This window comes from Mangifera indica, chromosome 16 (genome assembly GCF_011075055.1).
Source record: "Mangifera indica cultivar Alphonso chromosome 16, CATAS_Mindica_2.1, whole genome shotgun sequence".
NCBI lineage: Eukaryota > Viridiplantae > Streptophyta > Magnoliopsida > Sapindales > Anacardiaceae > Mangifera > Mangifera indica.
In genome coordinates, this window is record NC_058152.1 from 835,734 (window position 1) to 850,806 (window position 15,073).

Sequence of the window (15,073 nt, forward strand, 5' to 3'; positions counted from 1 at the left end):
AAAGCTTTCCAGTTGAATATTAGAACCATTCATTATTGTTGGGTGGCCCTCAAGCCAATTGTTGTTTTTCATGTTGGGTTCATTTCATTTGGGAGGCCAATTTTAAGTAAGAGTTCAATATTTAAACATGAAGAAGAGTTTGTGGGAAAAATTATTGGAATTAAAAAAATATAAAAAGTAATTAAAAATATGAATTTACCTAAGATTTAAACTGAAACTAGAGTTATCTCGACAAATTTTACTATATATTCAAAAAAATTTCAATTTCAATAAATTTTATTGAGAATTTTAAATTTTATATAAATTCTTCTTAAAAAAAAAAAAAAAAAAACATATTCTCAATTTGATAGGGTATTTTAATGATTTCATGCCTAATCTTCCCTGTGAGGACAATTTCATGAAAGCTTCCTACAAGAATCAAAAAGGTACACTGAGTCTGTGGTCCTCAAGAAGAATTGGCTGCCAAATTATTCATTTTCTGCATCGGGATTTGTAGGAAAGCTTATTCAAGCAAACCCTTTTTTTTTTTTATAAATATTTTAATTTTTATTTTAAAAAAGCCCATTTGTATGGAGGAAAATAGTATGAGATAATTTTTTCCACTTTGAGTTCAGAAAGTGTTAAAATAATTGAAATTACATTAATACCCTTTTAGCAACATAAAAGATCTTAAATTCAGGTTAAAACTGAAGGGCATAAATGAAATTTCAGAAGCTTTTCACTAACGATGAATGGTCTGAGTTAGGGGTGGACTTGACCGCATTTGGTTCAGATCTAAAATAAGCATCCCGAGCTTAACTCATTTAAATTATTAAAAAACAAATTGGAGAAAGAAAAAAAAAAAAGAAAAATTATTGATGAAGTGAGCTCCGGTTAAGCTGAGCCTAATAGTGGTCCGGGTGGATTGAATCCACCCCCCCTAGTCAGGGTAAAGCTTAGTGGAAATTGCAAATGGGCTTTTCTTATGTCTGGTTCGTTTGGCAGGGGGGAAGCTTTTTATTTGACTGGGCTGTGAGCAGCTTTTGAAAGTTGTAATTGGTGTAGGATTTTTATTTATGTATATTTCATTTCCAAGAAGAAGCGTTTCTGCTTTTTCAAAAGGCTGAAAAATTTTGGTCTTCTTTCTGTTGACAGTCTTGTGACTTGCTACTCAATAATCTTGCAACTACTCATAATTGACTTAAGATGTTAATTTTGATGGGAAAATCTTTAGTGGGATTTTTGTCCCATTGAAAAATTTACCATATTTGATTTCTTCTAAGGGAGAAAAAGGATCCATTTAGTGTTGATATTGAGGCCAAATAATTTTTTTTATAAAAAATGCTTAGTGTTATGGTGATATATAGTATTACTCAAATATAAAAGAGTAATACTATACGTACATAAATGCTTGTTGGAATGAAATTTTTTTGATATATGATGTGTTTTATTCAAAGTATTTATATCTGGATTGAGTCTTGATCTATAGTCAAGGGTTTGGTTCAGAGGTCAAAGCCCAGCTCAAGTCTCATTTGAATAATGTATAACCAAATGAAATTATGTCTTTACAATTTGAATTCGAGTTTCAACAATTAAAAAAATTCATGTCATGTTGATATTAATAGATTCATTAATTTGATCAAGATTAAAGCCACGGTTGAATTATGCTCTTGCATGGTTCACTCAATTCAACTACTAGTTAAAGAAGTTTAATAATTTTAAAACTTTACTAAGATTGGGCTAATCATTGAATCCTAGTTAAGTCAATCTGTCTAATCCGATTTCCAAACCATTCTCTTAGAAAGGGAAACAATCAATTTAATATTAATTGTAAATGACATGATTGATTGTCTCTTTATCTAAAGATTAAGTGTTTATTTGAAATCTAAAATTACCTAATTATATGATAAAATATTGTGTGAAAACCTAATTGGATACTTAAATTATTGATTAATTTTTGACTGGGAACCCTTTTATAATGAAACATGTGCAAATCACCTTGCACGTGAAACTTATACACATTATTGTGGTGGCTTATGATTACTTAAATTCACAAAACTCGTGGTAAAATAAGGTATATATAATGCATGATTCTTGTTGTTAATTATAAATTTTGCTCATCATCGTGACAATTGTCAAGAAACAGCAACCTTTGTAGGCATAAAACAAGTTCCAAGACACTCGGAGCTCTGCAAATATGAAGATTGCCTCGTGATTATAGTCACGGTTTAAAGGAAAACGTGAAGAAATCTTCTACAATGGAATCTGTTAAGGTAAATACAAACTCACGTGGACGAAAGAAAAAGTAGGCCAAGATGGGAAATAGAGAAGAATTAGTCACATCCTGAATCCACTCTTGGCCAAGCAATTTAGCCCTCTTGTTTTCACCCTTTTCAATTTGCCATCACTCATCACTCATATATTCTTCTCATTGTTCATTGAAGCCGCAGTGGAGTGTCAAAGAGAAAATAAATATGCATCACTTGAAGCCAGCTAAAAGCAAACTTCATGATATTGAGGCAGGAAAAGAGACGACCAACCGGCCACTTTGCCCGAAGCCTCGGCGGCCGGGGCCAGCCATTCCTGAGTTTCTCAAGCCCCACAGATGCAGCAAACACAGGTTTCATTTTTATCGATCAATGGTTAGTTTTTTTATGTATTTTTCTGATGATTCTCTTGTTTTGGTTGCAGCCAAGTGAGTACTGAAGATGGAAGAGTTGAGGTTTTGAACATGATTGGTGAAAAGGTTAGTTGAAGTTCGTTCATTTGTTACTGCTTTTTGCTTTTGAAGTTCTGAGATTTAACAGGATTTTAATGGTGGCTGCAGCAGATTGAAGGAAAGGAGTCAGTTTGCAGTGGGTGCTCTCCTTCTTGCTTCTCAGGATCTCCTCCTGGAAGGGCTGAAAACCCTTTGGTGAATGATGTGCAGTTCATTCATCAGATGGAGTTGCTTTCGCCATTTACAAGAACCAAGCTTTCTGATAAGTTTGGGATCACTTCTGCCTCACCAGTTTGAGTTATCAGTTGAAGAAAATTGGGTTAAAATTTTGAGGCCTTTGTTTTTCTTCTATAGTAGTAATTTAGTGTATGTTGTATTTTATGTATTTGTAGCTAATATGAAAAAAAAGAGACCCAGATGTGCCTTTTGTACATATTTTTATTGTGATTTGTAAGGTCATTATTTAGATTTGAAAATGGTTCTGTTTTACTGAGATTTTCTAATTTTTGTACCATATTAAATAAAATGTCTCTCCTTCCTTTACAACCTCAACCAAAGCCTCCCTTCTCTTATAAAGTCGTCTCCTTCCTCTCTCACTCCCTCTACCAACACCCGACCCCATCTTCCCCACCATTTCTCTAGACCTCCACCATCTCCTCCCTCACAATGTCTTGACTTGCTCGTCTAGTTACGCGTAGCCTAGGTCTGACCACCGGTGTTGGCAAGCCTCTTGCCATGGCACCCCTTTACCCAACAATCCCCTACTAGAAGAGACTGCAACAAATTGATCACTCTCTGCTCATTAACTCAGACAGGCAAGTTAAGCATCAATGAGCTTATCCGGATCAAAAGTTTCCTTTATATTCTTTCCTTCCAATTCACCTTTCGTAACTGCCTCCTGCAACTCCTCCAATTCCTTAACTATAGCAGTCTGCAGCAAAACACAGAGGCATTATGGAGGGCTTAACAATCCATTGGAGAACCAAGTAAATATTGTATGTAGTGATAAAAAAGTTTTCTTCTTCAAGCTGCCTATTTTACAGTAGAACTTACAACAAGACTACTGTCCATGTCAATGAACACAGCTTGCATTCTGCCATAAATTTCAAAATGGTTACCTTTCTGCTTTCTGCTAAGGGAATTAACCTAAGGTGGGAAAAATTATTTCCTGTAGTCATTACTAAGTATAACGGATCTCAATATTATCAAAGCGTAAACAAGCTAATTTCAAATTCGAGTTATTTAAATTAGGTTTTCAAACTAATTCGGATTGGGCTCGATTACTTACACCCATGGAGCTTTTCATTTTTAGTTCTAATTTCAATTTCAATAAGGCTTAAAAATTGAAATGTTGAACCTAACACGTGAAATCTCTTAACTTCAACAAAACTACAACAAAAATAAAAAACGCTAAAACGGTCAAAGAAAATCAAAAAGATTCCCGCCCTTTCAACTGCCTCAATCAACTGTCAAAAACCAGCCCCACTGACTGCACATGCCTGTACAGTTACCACTCTTCCCATCAACAAACTTCAAGTCCTCTTAAACATCGACTTGAATTTTAGGGTTTCAACTTTCCCACATTTCGTATGATTAAAATTCAAAATTAATCAACCAAATGCCTTCTTGTTTCTTGAAATTCTTTCTCTTCTTGCTCCCAGTTTGGGGGGCATTCTTCGGCCCAGTCTGTATCAGTGGCCGCATCTTCAGCTTCAAGATGCACCACCGCTTCTCCGATTCTGTCGACAACTTATCTAACTTGTCTCATTGGCCGCCCAAAGGTACCTCCGAATACTACGTCGTTTTGGCTCACAACGATCGGCTTAGACATGATCTTCACCTTGCTGATAGCAACTCGCCATCACTTTCTTTCGCCGATGGCAATTCTACTTTGCAAATCAACTCATTAGGATTGTAAGCTAAGTTTTTTTTCTTTCATTTATTTAATCAATTTCCGTTTCGAAGTTCATGATTTTGTTTTTTTTTTTAAATACAATATTAATAGCTTGCATCACGCGCCGATCCAATTGGGGACGCCTGGAGTGAAGTTTATGGTGGCGCTTGACACGGGAAGTGACCTTTTTTGGGTGCCTTGTGAATGCAATCGGTGTGCTCCCACTGAGGATTCTAATTACGCTTCAGTATGGTCATCTGCATTTTTGCTTTCTGGATAATGGCCTTCACTATCATGTAATATCACATCAAACCAGTAGCCTTAAACATAATTTGGTAATCTACAGCGTCATATTAGTGCCATTCACGGTATATTGGCGTTGCGGAAGTGAAGTTCTTCAGTAAGATGTAATGTCGCACATTATCCAAAAAAATGTATTGGACAGTTTATAAAGAGTATGAAACTGATAATTGGGTTACTGAAACTTGCTAAATAAGTGCTATCTTTTCTTTTTGTTTATAGAGAATGCAATTAAGAAACAATATTGAAGGCACATTGTTGTTCAACATCTACATTTTTCCTCTGAATCAGGATGTTAGACTGGTACGAGTGATATAATTTTAGTTTAATGCCACTTTAAGCATGAGGCAAAAGTTAATAATGGTAGTCTAGATCAATTTACTTCGTTGGTTTTCAACCATGTATTATTTTCTTGTTGTAGGATTTTAAACTCACTATGTACAATCCTGAAGGGTCGTCAACTAGCAAAAATGTCACCTATGACAACAGTTTGTGTGAACAACGTAATCAATGCCCTGGAACAATTAGCAACTGCCCTTACTCAGTTTCTTATGTCTCAGCTCAGACTTCTACTGTGATAACCTTAGGCGAATCCCACATCGACAAAGCACGGGAGAGATACTGGGTCCGTCTATGTATCCCACATTGGTTAGTGGTGGGAGAATTTGAGTGGTTAAATAGTTTGTGAACTCCTTAACTAGTGGTTAAATAGTCTGTGAACTCCTTAACTGTCAAGACGCGTTTTGGGTTGCAAAGCCCAGAAGCAAACCCATGATGGACTGTGTGTCCAAAGTGGACAATATCTTGACAGTGGGCCCAGTTATTAGACCAGGGATGTTACAAATGGTATCAGAGCAGCTCCGCGTGTTCTCTTGAACGATGGTGGGGCAAACCTCAGCGAGGACGCTGAGTCTCGTAAGGGGGGATGTATGTGATACCCTTAGGAAGCACGAGAGAGATGCTGGGTATGTCTATGTATCCCACATTGGTTAGTAGTGAGAGAATTTGAGTGGTTAAATAGTCTGTGAGCTCCTTAACTGTCAAGACGCTTTTTGGGTTGCAAAACCCAAAAACAAACCTATGATGGACTGTGTGTCCAAAGTGGACAATCTTAATAGTGGGCCGGGTTATTAGACCAAGGATGTTACATCTACTTCTGATGTTTTGGTAGAGGATGTTTTGCACTTAACAAGAGAAGATAATAATCAGTCTGTTGAGGCATATGTCACATTTGGGTTAGTTGTCTAATTGTTTTGTTTCAGGTTTTCTTTGAGCTTTGTCTATCAAGTAAAATGCTGTGGATTGTATTGTCCCTTTTGTTTCTTCAAATTCTTCACTAGGTTAACATGACCTTGCCCTATGGACTTTGCAGCTGTGGACAGTTTTAGAGTGGCTCCTTTCTGGACATTGCGGCTCCTAATGGTTTATTTGGCCTTGGTATGGAGAAGATATCAGTTCCCAGTATATTATCTAGGGACGGTCTTACAGCAAATTCCTTCTCCATGTGTTTTGGGCATGATGGTATTGGAAGAATTAGTTTTGGAGACATGGGTAGTCCTGACCAGGAAGAGACTCCATTTAATTTGAACCCATTACAGTAAGTGGTAATTTCTCATTTACTTAATGTCAGTTGTTTTTGAATTTGGTCTTATATTTATTTCTGATGGAAGCTTTAATCTAGTTTATCGTCTAATTAACTCTGCAAATACATTGCAGCCCAACCTATAACATTACTGTAACTCAAGTTAAATTGGGAGAAGCTTTGATTGAGGTTGATTTGACAGCTCTTTTTGATACTGGGATCTCTTTTACATATTTGGCTTACCCAACTTATACAAAGCTTTCAGAGAATGTAAGCGATTGGCATTACACGTTTTCTTTTGCTTATATATTAAGTGTGGAACTGAGCAGTTCACCTCTCCTGCAGTTCCATTCTCAGATAAAAGATAGACGCCGTCCACCTGATCCAAAAATCCCTTTTGAATATGGCTATGATGCAAGGTCATATTAATATTTTTCTTATTGTTTTCTAAGTTTCTATCTGCATTAGCCATAATATTTTTCTCTACAATGTACAGTCCTAATCAAATAGTAGTCTAGTACCCAATATGAGTTTGAAAATGAAAGGTGGAAGTCACTTTGCTGTTGACAAACCAATACTTTCTATCAACTCTCAGGTAGTATTTTGCTCCTAGTCTTTTTATCCTTTATTCTTGTTTGCGTCTTGTTTTACTTTTTTTCCCCCTCAAAAACTAGTAGTACAAATTTCTTGCAGAGTGGACTTGTATACTGTCTGGCTGTTATCAAGGGCACAGAATTGAATATAATTGGACGTAAGTCTTAAACAATTGCATTGATAGTACAATATATGTATACTGGTTACCTTGTAATCTTTTAAGCTGGAGACTACTATTGTATCTAGTAGGATGTAAAATGTCATAGCCATTTCACAAATGTAAATTCATGTTTTTTGTTGCTTAGTGTACCCTTTATTGGCATCAATAATTCTATTAGGCTTTGGTATAGGTTTTACTACTGTGGACTTCTTCGCTTGAAAAAGAATCCAAGTAAGCTTTTTAATGTAACTGATTTTGTTTGCTTCTTTGCCCATTATTGATTTCTGTACAGAAAACTTTATGACTGGCTACCGGGTTGTATTCGATCGAGAGAGACTTCTCTTGGGCTGGAAGAAGTTCGACTGTATGTTTCTCTTTCATTCATAAATTAGATTTTCTCTTGTTTTCATTCATGACATTAATATAAAGCCATATCCTTTGTCCTTTATGTAGGTTATGACGTTCAAGATTCTTATAATTTCCCAGTGAGACCACATGCTACCTCTGTTCTTCCAGCTGTAGCTGCTGAACTAGGGCACAACTCTAGTACAGATTCAAATAAAAAGACCAGAAACCATTCACAAAAATCAGAAGCATTGCTGCCTCTCCATGGCAGTATGTCTTTTTTCTTTCGATTTAGTTTTGTTGTCTCATTGGCTCTATTGTTTTAGCTGTTCCATGGTCATTTATTTCTCAACCCTTTTGCAGTCCTCTACGGTTGTGATTTTAGGCTATTTTGGTGTATCTTATGTTGATAGAAAGTTACGTTAGGTTCGAGTTTACTCAGGCGTTAGATTTTCTTTCATTTCTGTGTACATAATTTTATTATAGCCCATTGTTCCATTCATTCTGATCATACTTTCCTGTATTACAATTTATTAGAGGCAACATATCGATTATTGTGTCCAGAATGTTGACAGTAGAGAGCTTGTTTTTATAATAATTAGAGTTTATCGGCTGCTGTTTATCACAGTCTTGCTCCAGATTTCCTCCCCTACATCATACATGTAAGATTGGACTGACAATTGTGAATTGTCTGATTGTTTACTTGTTGCTGGGCTTCGAAATTGCATTTTCATCCTAGTGCTATCTTTTCGGGGGAAACAAATCTTCTAGAATTGAAGCTCTCCCATTGACAGAGTTTTTTCACTACGCCCAAAATTCTGATACCCTATTAAACAATTTGCCAATCACCGAATGAGAGTGGTTAATAAGAGTGGATTAGAACCGAATCAAACCCAAATAAGAGTCAACATGATCAGTCAATACAAAATTAAGCTTAGTTTACTCAATTGGCGACAAGTTTGCCAGAGAAACTATTAAAGAAAAAAAGAAGAATGATCATCAGAGATGAAAGGAAAATAATTTGTCAGAAAAGATAAAAATCATTAAAAAAAAGATGAATCTATCAACCATTTTCTAACTACCTTGGTTGAACTCAGATTGCTTGAACCAAGTCACAATAAGAGTCTGAGCCAACTTGGGCTCAAACATTATAACAGTACTCTTGTTCCATCCAGACCAGGATAAAAAATAATCTATGTTATCCTATTCCAGTTAAAAACTGCGTTTGAGTAATCAAGTATGCTGAAGATACATAGCTTCTCATTATACAGAAACAAAGAAATAGCTAGATATGTATTATCAGTTGAAACTGCAATCAAGTTGGGGAATTTCTTTCTCTATACAAGAAGAGAGTCTAAAGACGAGTAAATTTTATGGACACATGCAGAATTACACAATACCATTAGAAAGAGATTTTTGTTCATATTACCCATACAAGTCAAACTAATTCGTAAACCAAGTCAGTGTCACAAAATTACAAATGATATGTATCCCAATCGAATTTAGGCTGCGAGAAAACCTCATAATCGATTGACCCTTCTACTATGCTATCAACAGATTGAATGCCTTCTAAAAGAGTTGGCCGAAAACTATCATTATCAGAAGGCAATAGTTTGTACAACACCAACAATCCTAGAGTAAATATGGCTTGCAGCTTTGTGGAGTCTCCTTGCACTGAAAAGAACAAGAGCATTGAAAGGAGAAATAAATCCACACAGAACCGCATGATACACAACACAGTGTCCATCAACCTTCCATCATTGCCAGCCGGAAAACCCTGGACTCTATATACAAACAGAAAGTTGTACTTATCAACCACATACCTATACCCAAAATAGGCTGCACCAACTGGGACCACAAGTGGAGCGAATGAGGAATATATCATGGTCAGAGCAAATATTGTCAAGTTAAATGCATAATATTGCGCAAAATCAAATGTCTGTTTGGGTATTGGTGAGGTTCTGCTAATAGGAGGATACTCAGAAAGAACTTGTCCAGGAGGTTCAATTCCGTTCATCATGGGAGAGTCTAGCGTACTTTGATTAATCAGAGGTCTCTGAAGACTGCCACTGTCCTGATTTTCTAATGGGTATTCTTCACTCTGTTCAGGGACCAGCTGAAGCATGTCATTCTTCTGAAACTTTTGAATCTTTTTCTTTATCCAAGGGATTGGAGCCAGTAAATCATAAGATATTCCCAAGAAAGTGCTTGTGATTAGAAATGCAAGCGAGGAAAGACATGATTTTGACAAAAATGATGCGCTCATATACTCCTCAATCTTCTTGCAATCTTCTCCATCCAAATAACAACTGCCCATCTTAAGGATAGCACTTTCTAAGGATGACTCAACCAGACCTCTCAATAGGATGAGGTTTACAAGAAAAAAGCAAACCATCTTCAGCAGTGCAGCTCTTTGCTCTCCAGACACAGTTAAATGTCGTTCAAACTTAGAGAGATAAGAAAGAGCAGAAGGAATGACTATATACATACTCACAAATATAATAACATTTGGTAAGAACTGAAAGATCAGCGATGCAAGCCAGCTAGAACTCTGAACCCATGCCAACCACATTTGGGCATTATCCATTGCTTCTGCATTAATTATCTGCCCAGCACTCTTCACAGCACTAATAACAGCGAGAGGAGAACTAAAAAACAGAAGCAATAACAGCAAGCATGAGTTCACAAGCACCCTCCGCAGTCTCAGCGACATCTTTGTTGATCCCAAATGATTCCAATAAATGTCTGTTGCCAATGGAGCTCGTTCAACTTTCCATTGGTTCCTCTGTAGCCTCAACTCCACAATTGAAAAGAACTTCCCAATTCTTCTTTTCTTCTGGTTCCTAAAATCCTGAACAGCCTTATTCGTGGTGTATACATCCTTAAACATCACAAATGCAACACCTGCTCCTAGTGCACGACCCTCTTTATAAGCTGCTAGTTCCGCCTCCAACTCTGCTCTCAATTCTTGCAATTTTCTTAATCTCTCTTCATCCGTATAACCCAACCTATCCATAACCTTCCCCCAAAAATATTTCACTTTCTTCCAACCATAAACTAACCAACCCAACAATCCCTCATCTACATTTTCTTCATCATCATCATCAAGATCTGGTAGAAGTCTAGAGTCAATACGAGCAACCAACCAAGTAATTTCATCTCTAACCCGAATCAACTTTGTAGCTAAATCATCCAATGCACATAAATCCATTGGCACAATAACCTTATAAACCTTACCAGGATACCTATGCTGAAAATACTCTTGTAAAACAATTCTATCGTCACCTAAACTCTTAGGTAAACCCTGAACCATAATTGTAAATATAGCTGTTGAATTCACTTTTGGGTCACTCAAATTCCCATTCCCATCTCTAAACCTAGTCACTTTTAATCGTTCTTCAATTGCATACATTCCTAAATGCACTAAACCAACAACGACAACGACAAATAAAAAATGTATCCAAAGCAAAACTGAACCTTTTTCGATATGAGTTATCGTCGTTTTGGAGAACTGATCATGCAGCGCAGCGTGTCCACCGTATAGATTCAACGGAAGCAATACAAGAATTGATAAAACAGCGATCGACAAAAGAGCCACAAAGCTACCGCCTTCAATGAGGAGGAATTGGGCGGCGTCGGCTCCACAATGTCGGGCAATCTCACGACACGTGGCGTGCCACACGGCAAGGAGTTTCGTCACAAGACCGGCTGGCCCGGGGATCCGTCGGTGGTCGCTGCGAAGCTTCACGAAGATGAAAATAAAAACGCAGAAGAAAAGACCGATGGCCGAGATGTTTAGAAGGTACTGAATGTTGCCGTACCACGCGTCAGTAAAATCGGCGTCGGAATAGGAAGACGGCGGCGGAGAGAGTGTATAACTCGTTGACGGCAGCGGTGGCTCCATAATTTTTTTAAAAATTTGGAAAATAGTTAGGATTTCTGAGAGCTGAATTTGGAGATTTTCTTCATGAGCTAATTCAAGTTAGGGCTGCAAGAGAGATTGATTGGAGATTACTTGCTGTGGTAACAATAACAAAGACGAAGTTGTTTTGTGAAAAAGTTTTTGACTTTGACAATTCTCCCCATCAACTTAAGAAGTTTTCATTTTCATACCTGTTATTACCAAAGGCCGTGCTTTAGGGATGTAAACACCCGAACCCGGGGAAAAGCTTAGGTTTTGGGCCAGGCTTACCCGGACTACAGGCCTGGATTTGGGCTACCGAAAATTTTGCTTTCCTATAGTGGTGGACTCAATCAGAGGCAGAACAAGTTCGGATGGAATGAGCCCAGTTCAACAGGAAAAAAATTTAGTTTGAGATTGATGTTTTATCGATATTGTCATTTCGGAGATTAACTCAGCAAGAATTCTTCTTCTTCTTCTTCTTCTTTGTAGCGTTGGCCACTCTTGTTCTCTAAGTATACATTCAAATTGAGTTGAGCTCGTCTTGGTTATGCTCAAGATTGGCTTGCTATATGATTTGACCGATAATGTCTATATTTGCGGTTACATTAGGTTTCTTGTTAATTTTAGAGTTACGAGGTATAAGAGATATAACCAAATATTTATATAGAAATTTATGACCAATTAATTATGAATAAACCCCTCATTAAATTTTAATCTGGAGGCTCCACTCTTAAACCCTATAAACAAGGTTATAATCAAATCGAACTAAATCAAATTGAATGCTCAAATTGAATGAGCTTAAGTCTTGCAAGCTTAAGGTCAAGCTTGAGATAAAAATAGATGAATCAAGCTTGACTCGAGAAATTATTGTTAAGCCTCAAACTTATATAGTATCAATTAATCTTTCATTTTCAAAATAAAAAAAATAAGACTTTAAGATATAAATAAAAGATTTTAAAATTTTAAAGGTTTTTTAATATTATATTAATATTAAAAAGCTCGACGAATTTGCAACTCTATACACGATAGGTGATATACCCTTGACTTCGGCCTAAATGTCTTTTTGAATATTTCTCAATCTCTCGATTATTCACAAAACGTGAAAGACAGATGAAAAAATATTTGTTTTCAAAAAAAATTAAAAATTTTTTTGAGAATCTTACAAGATTCATTTATTATTTTTTCTCTGATAGATGATTAGAACTTCATCTAGATTCAAATAGATCATACCGAAAGAGTACTTTGATACAAAATCTTGCAACATACTCAGAGAATAAATCCCCATAAATTATCTTTGAATGCTTTAAAATACTACCACATATATTTTGAGTGGCAAGAAAAAATCTCTTATCAACAAAAGTGCTTCTTGCAAAAGCTACTTTCAAAATCTCACCACTCTTTTAAACTAAAACATGCTTTTGCTTCCCACCATACCAAAACCCACTTAGTAGAGCAGCCACATGCAGCCAACATTATTCCTGAGTTGTACCAAATCTTGAAGAAGAAGAAGAATTTTAACGCTCAATGGCCCTAAGATTTCCCATTTTCACTTCATACCTAGTTAAAATCTTCAACTCATGCTCTCCTTTTATTCCTCATCCACTTCCTACAAAAAGAATGTATTTTGTAGGAGATGGGTTTAAAATATACTCTTTTTTTTTTTAAATAATTCGATAAACAATAAAATTATATAACTAAAGTTTAAAACCGAAATCCATGTGATAAAGAGGTGAAATACAAAATGCGTGTGACTATGAAAATAATATTTTCTTTGACCCTCTTGCCTCACTACACCGAAACTTATTTCACTGACGACTCTTTTTTATTTTTTGACGATTTTTATTTTTCTTTTTCCAACGATTTTTTCTTCTCCTTTTAGTGTAATGATTCATCTTTTTATTCTCTGGTCATTGTTTTATATTTAAACAATTTTTTTTTTAGTCTTTTTCTTCGATAATTTTTATTTTTTCTTGAATAATTTATTTTCTTTTATATAATAATTCAAATGAGTCGGTTCGATCTCGAATTAACCGCCTTAGATTTGAATTAAACTTGAACTACCCATTGTTCAGTTTTGATTTAATTCTAATCTACTTGTAATTCAACATGCTAGCGCGATAAATCTACGGATGCCAACTCTAGATAATCATTGAAGACACGTAAATATTAAAAATTATATTAGAAATGTATAGTCAATGGGTTAATTATTAAAGTGTATGACTTTGAAGTTCAATTTAGGTTTGGAATGAGACATCCGCACAAACAAAGCGACATTCCAATTTGTACCACAAAGTAGTGAAACAGATAAATGTGAACTTTGCATTGCTATAATTTCAACTCCACTCTTTCAAAATCCATCGATTATGAATGTGGATGTTTGACACGTCAAATTCACTTCATGAATAAAGTCAAAAAGTGAATTTTAGTGATGTCTCGGCATGCACATTCCAAAAATAACGAATTTTGGTGATGTAATGGCATGGATCAGCCAAAAATGAACATGTATGAAGGGCAAAATTTCAGTTGAATTATTATTATTTGTTTTAATGAGAAATCTCATTTGGGTTAAATTATTTTATTAAATTGAAATTAATTATATTAAATAAGATAAATTTTAGATTTAATAATCGACTTTACAATTATTTAATCAGATACGTCAATACTTGATCTTGATATGTTATTAGAGAAGATTTAAACTCATACTTTTTTTATCACTTAAATTACCCTTTGAAGGGTATTTTGGTCATATTAATGGTTCGAAATATATAATATATTATTAATTTGATTAGAACTATATTTGATTTCAATCAAATTTAAACAAGCCCTAGTTCAAAATTGGTTTGAATATAAAATAGTCGGCTAAGATTGGTTCGAAACCAAAGAACTAAAACTCAAATTTGACTTGAAAATAAATTAACATTAGATTTGATCTGAATCAATTTGAAATCAAATATTTAAGTAAACTCGAATTTAGTTTTTATAAAAAATAAGTTTAATCTTTAACTTAAACTCCAAAAATAAAATTTCAGAATAAAAGACGTTCCAAAATTTTATTCTGAAACTTGCATTCCAAGTGAGATTTTTTATATTAAAATAGAGTAATGCACAATTTGTACATAATATTATACACAAATAATAATATACTTTTTCGTAATTAAATAATTAAAAATTAAAAATAAAGCAACATCTAATCACATAGATTTTATTAATTAAAATATAATCTTATAATTATTATATGCAAACAAATGAATTACCCAAACCCAAACTAAGATTAAAAGATTAGCCATAAAAAGAGGTGCATGGAAGAGCTAGAAACTACAATATATATAAAATAATTTGGCTGCCCTAATATAATCACCAAAGTATTAATTAACCTAATTACTATAATTACTAAATCAAATTAAATTCCCAACTTTAATTAATATTTTTATCTAGAATTTTCCACCTTAAAATAAAATAATTTTAAAAGTTGTATAATAGTGAGGATCACTTTTAATAGTTTTTTAATTTTATATTAAAAACCTATATTTAAACCCTATATTAATCAAACTTTTATTAATTTTTCTTCTAATTTTGTTAAAAACCCATTTGACTGA

At 34.9% G+C, this 15,073-nt stretch overlaps 2 protein-coding genes and 1 pseudogene across 3 annotated transcripts; 2 read left to right on the top strand and 1 right to left on the bottom strand.

Moving 5' to 3' along the window:
• The first annotated feature begins 2,357 nt into the window (after positions 1 to 2,357).
• LOC123199795 lies at positions 2,358 to 3,131 on the top strand. 2 transcript variants are annotated; one of them, XM_044614851.1, is made up of 3 exons: positions 2,358 to 2,599; positions 2,671 to 2,725; positions 2,807 to 3,131. In XM_044614851.1, the coding sequence occupies exons 1-3, from the start codon at positions 2,454 to 2,456 to the stop codon at positions 2,993 to 2,995; spliced, it is 390 nt and encodes a 129-aa protein (XP_044470786.1). In that variant the 5' UTR covers positions 2,358 to 2,453; the 3' UTR covers positions 2,996 to 3,131. The 2 variants fall into 2 exon arrangements, with proteins under 2 accessions (XP_044470786.1, XP_044470787.1); XM_044614852.1 differs by having other exon boundaries at positions 2,810 to 3,131.
• A 1,090-nt stretch (positions 3,132 to 4,221) lies between these two features.
• LOC123199668 lies at positions 4,222 to 8,211 on the top strand (annotated as a pseudogene).
• Positions 8,212 to 8,955: 744 nt separating this feature from the next.
• LOC123199744 (CSC1-like protein At4g35870) lies at positions 8,956 to 11,635 on the bottom strand. The gene has a single exon (XM_044614795.1). The coding sequence runs from the start codon at positions 11,475 to 11,477 to the stop codon at positions 9,048 to 9,050; it is 2,430 nt and encodes an 809-aa protein (XP_044470730.1). The 5' UTR covers positions 11,478 to 11,635; the 3' UTR covers positions 8,956 to 9,047.
• Positions 11,636 to 15,073: the final 3,438 nt, after the last annotated feature.

Coding starts and splice junctions, on each gene's coding strand:
- LOC123199795 (XM_044614851.1), top strand. CDS start 2,454: ATGCATCACTTGAAGCCAGCTAAAAGCAAACTTCATGATATTGAGGCA. Junction 2,600..2,670: donor CACAGATGCAGCAAACACAG/GTTTCATTTTTA, acceptor TTTTGGTTGCAG/CCAAGTGAGTACTGAAGATG. Junction 2,726..2,806: donor TGAACATGATTGGTGAAAAG/GTTAGTTGAAGT, acceptor TGGTGGCTGCAG/CAGATTGAAGGAAAGGAGTC.
- LOC123199744 (XM_044614795.1), bottom strand. CDS start 11,477: ATGGAGCCACCGCTGCCGTCAACGAGTTATACACTCTCTCCGCCGCCG.